This window comes from Procambarus clarkii, chromosome 63 (assembly GCF_040958095.1).
Source record: "Procambarus clarkii isolate CNS0578487 chromosome 63, FALCON_Pclarkii_2.0, whole genome shotgun sequence".
Taxonomy (NCBI): Eukaryota; Metazoa; Arthropoda; class Malacostraca; order Decapoda; family Cambaridae; genus Procambarus; species Procambarus clarkii.
Window position 1 is genome coordinate 19,194,309 of NC_091212.1, and position 4,018 is coordinate 19,198,326.

Consider the following 4,018-nt stretch of genomic DNA (forward strand, 5'->3'; position numbering starts at 1 on the left):
GTGTTGGTGTTGGTGTGTTGGTGTTGGTGTCTTGGTGTTGATGTGGTGGTGTGTTGGTGTGTTGGTGTTGGTGTGTTGGTGTTGGTGTGTTGGTGTTGGTGTGTTGGTGTGTTGGTGTTGGCGTGATGGTGTTGGTGTGTTGGTGTGTTGGTGTGTTGGTGTTGGTGTGTTGGTGTGTTGGTGTTGGTGTGTTGGTGTTGGTGTGTTGGTGTTGGTGTGTTGGTGTGTTGGTGTGTTGGTGTTGGTGTGTTGGTGTTGGTGTGTTGGTGTGTTAGTGTGTTGGTGTGTTGGTGTGTTGGTGTTGGTGTGTTGGTGTTGGTGTGTTGGTGTGTTAGTGTGTTGGTGTGTTGGTGTGTTGGTGTTGGTGTGTTGGTGTTGGTGTGTTGGTGTGTTGGTATGTTGGTGTGTTGGTGTGTTGGTGTTGGTGTGTTGGTGTTGGTGTGTTGGTGTGTTAGTGTGTTGGTGTGTTGGTGTGTTGGTGTGTTGGTGTTGGTGTGTTGGTGTGTTGGTGTGTTGGTGGGTTGGTGTGCTGGTGTTGGTGTGTTGGTGCTGGTATGTTGGTGTGTTGGTGTGTTGGTGTGTTGGTGTTGACGTGTTGGTGTGTTGGTGTGTTGATGTTGGTGCGTTGATGTTGGTGCGTTGGTGTGGTGGTGTGTTGGTGTGTTGATGGTGGTGTGTTGGTGTGTTGGTGTGTTGGTGTGTTGATGTTGGTGTGTTTGTGTTGGTGCGTTGGTGTTGGTTTGTTGGTGTGTTGCTGTTGGTGTGTTGGTGTGTTGGTGTGTTGGTGTTGGTGTGTTGGTGTGTTGGTGTGTTGATGTTGTTGTTGTTGGTGTGTTGGTGTGTTGGTGTGTTGGTGTTGGTGTGTTGGTGTATTGGTGTTGGTGTGTTAGTGTTGGTGTTGGTGTGTTGGTGTTGGTGGTGTGTTGGTGTGTTGGTGTTGGTGTTGGTGTGTTGGTGTGTTACTGTTGGTGTGTTGGTGTGTTGGTGTGTCATCAGCCTGCACACACTCCTCATCAGCCTGTACACTCTCCTCATCAGCCTGTACACACTCCTCCTCAGCCTGTACACACTCATCATCAGCCTGTACACACTCTTCCTCAGCCTGTACACACTCCTCGTCAGCCTGTACACTCTCCCCATCAGCCTGTACACACTCCTCCTCAGCCTGTACACACTCATCATCAGCCTGTACACACTCTTCCTCAGCCTGTACACACTCCTCGTCAGCCTGTACACACTCCTCATCAGCCTGTGCACACTTTTCATCAGCCTGTACACACTCTTCCTAAGCCTGTACACACTCCTCGTCAGCCTGTACACACTCCTCATCAGCCTGTGCACACTCCTCATCAGCCTGTACACACTCTTCCTCAGCCTGTACACACTCCTCGTCAGCCTGTACACACTCCTCATCAGCCTGTACACACTCTTCATCAGCCTGTACACACTCCTCATCAGCCTGTACACACTCCTCATCAGCCTGTACACACTCTTCCTCAGCCTGTACACACTCCTCATCAGCCTGTACACACTCCTCATCAGCCTGTACACACTCTTCCTCAGCCTGTACACACTCTTCCTCAGCCTGTACACACTCCTCATCAGCCTGTACACACTCCTCATCAGCCTGTACACACTCTTCATCAGCCTGTACACACTCCTCATCAGCCTGTACACACTCCTCATCAGCCTGTACACACTCTTCCTCAGCCTGTACACACTCTTCCTCAGCCTGTCCACACTCCTCATCAGCCTGTACACACTCCTCATCAGCCTGTACACACTCCTCATCAGCCTGTACACACTCTTCCTCAGCCTGTACACACTCCTCATCAGCCTGTACACACTCCTCATCAGCCTGTACACACTCCTCATCAGCCTGTACACACTCCTCATCAGCCTGTACACACTAAATAAATAAATGGGAAAGCTTCACACAGGGAAATAAATGCGGAGCTTCTTGGAGCTCCAGCGAGGCTTTGTTTACGTTAACTTTAATGGCGTCTGGTGCTGCCACTCACACTTCGGTGTCAACACCAGATGTCGTTTTATCAACAAGTGGACAGAGACCTCATATTTAATCTATTTCAGTGCTGATAATTAAGTTCATTCAAGGGAAATGTTTTTATGATGCTTACAGTCCCAGAGACTGAGGTTTGAAGTAATCCCAATATTATTTGCTGGTGAATTTAATGGCGACATATGGCAATGATATCCCCGTTTTCTTCCGAGGAAACTTCCACTGCTATCTCGTTTTCTTTGAGTTAATTTGTTAGTAGGAATTCAGCAGCAGTATTATCTGCCTATTGTATTGAAAGTTAGGAAATGGTGTCGGTTTTTCCAACAGTACCTCAGTGGTTCCTGTCTTCCTCCTTTCTTGTATATAGGTACCACATCTGCCACTTTCCAAAATTTCAAAAAGTTCCCCCATTTCTAGTGAGGCGTTGATGACTATAGCAAGAGGTGCACACAGTGCTGCAGCTGCCTCTCTCAGGACCTATGGTGACATCTTGTCAGGGGTCTGTGCCTTTCACATCCAATTCCTCTAATTATTTCTTCATCTCTTGTCACTTCAATTTCAATCAGTCTTTCTTAAAATAGCACCTGTTCCCTTAGATGTCGTTGATCTGCAGACAGTTCTGGTTCAGACTTAAACACTTTTCCTCGCACACTTCCTATCATTATTTGTATGGCCTCCTGCTCTTGTATGTAGCCTGATCCCTGGTTCATGTACTGACATCTCCTTCCTCATGCAGCTATATAGCAGCTGAGGTTGATCCTTGGCCTTGGTTGCTGTGTCATTCTCATTCTCTACTGCTCTTCATATTTCTGAGTGTTCATTTCTCTCTCATTTATATATTGGGGTTCTTCTTTGTTCTGTGCTTCCTGCATTTGTCCAAGCAGGAAGCTTGCTTACTTCTTCTTGCCACTTAGCATGACCTATTAAATCATGGGCTATATCTTCTCTTAGCTCCTTTATCCTTTAGAGCGGTATACATTTTCTTTCAGCGTCCCTGCCCCGGCTAATTATGAGGTCCATGACGCCTTGTGTTGTCTTGTCTGCTCCTGAGGTAGTTTCTCTAAACATTCTCTGATCTTCTGGTACTCGCGATGTGGAAAGCCAGTTTCTCTCTCCACTCTTCTCTTCCTCTTGCCACAGCTCTCATAATAACTGTGTAATCAAAGATTAATAACAATGGTTACTTGTCCTCTTTGGTACTTCACGCACAATGTTCTCCACGTTCATTCTTCTGTGTCAAGACTAAGTCAAGTCTTGTGGGTTAATGGTTTCTTCTCCCCCTTTAAGATCTATTGATAGCCAATTATTATGCCAGTGATTGAACTCTCCCATTACCAGTAGCTTTGCGTTCAATGTATGTGGAAACTGAGTCACACTTTATATATTTATGCCAGTTATGTTTGCATTAATGTAATCTCCTCTTGGTCTTCTATGATTCTCCGAGGGAATGTAAATTACGGCCATAACCACTTTTGTTCCTTCCACTCAAACGTTTCTTGCAACACAGTCCACATTACTGGCATCCCACTCTAGTGATCTGTGCAACTGTGCGCTCTCTGTTGACCAGCGGTGCCACTCCACCGCCTCCCACTTCCTTCCTTTCTCTTCTTGCTCTCTGGTATTGTCTGGGGAATATGGCACTAGTGATCTTTGGAGTTGAATTAGTTTTTACTATTGCTATTATATTGGGGATTGTTTCATCAGTCCTTTCTCTCAGTTCATGTGCTTTGTTTGACATTCCATTACAATTGGTGTACCAGATTTTTAGGCTCTTCATTAGTGCCTTGTTCTCTGTGAGGGTAACTGGCAGCCTGCGGGTGGCATGCTGGGATGCTTCAGGTGTGGGAGGTATGGAACGACGGGGAAGACTGGTTGGAGGAGAGAGCCCGGGTGTGGAGGCCTGTGTGGTAGTGGTGGTTAGTGCGGCGACTGACCAATGGGAGAAAGGGGGGGGGGGCTTGTTGGTGGGGAGGGCAGCAGACTATCAATATATGCTAT

The 4,018-nt window shown here is 47.0% G+C and overlaps 1 protein-coding gene across 1 annotated transcript; it reads right to left on the reverse strand.

The window, feature by feature from the left end:
* Nucleotides 1-1,285: 1,285 nt before the first annotated feature.
* Nucleotides 1,286-3,797, reverse strand: LOC138354536 (uncharacterized abhydrolase domain-containing protein DDB_G0269086-like). Its single transcript, XM_069308897.1, has 2 exons — nt 3,549-3,797; nt 1,286-1,909 (listed from the first exon to the last, which is right to left on the reverse strand). Exons 1-2 carry the CDS (start codon nt 3,795-3,797, stop codon nt 1,286-1,288), a joined length of 873 nt encoding a protein of 290 aa, XP_069164998.1.
* Between the last annotated feature and the right edge of the window lie 221 nt (nt 3,798-4,018).

Coding starts and splice junctions, on each gene's coding strand:
- LOC138354536 (XM_069308897.1), bottom strand. CDS start 3,797: ATGAAGAGCCTAAAAATCTGGTACACCAATTGTAATGGAATGTCAAAC. Junction 1,910..3,548: donor CAGTTGCACAGATCACTAGA/GTGGGATGCCAG, acceptor TTATTTATTTAG/TGTGTACAGGCTGATGAGGA.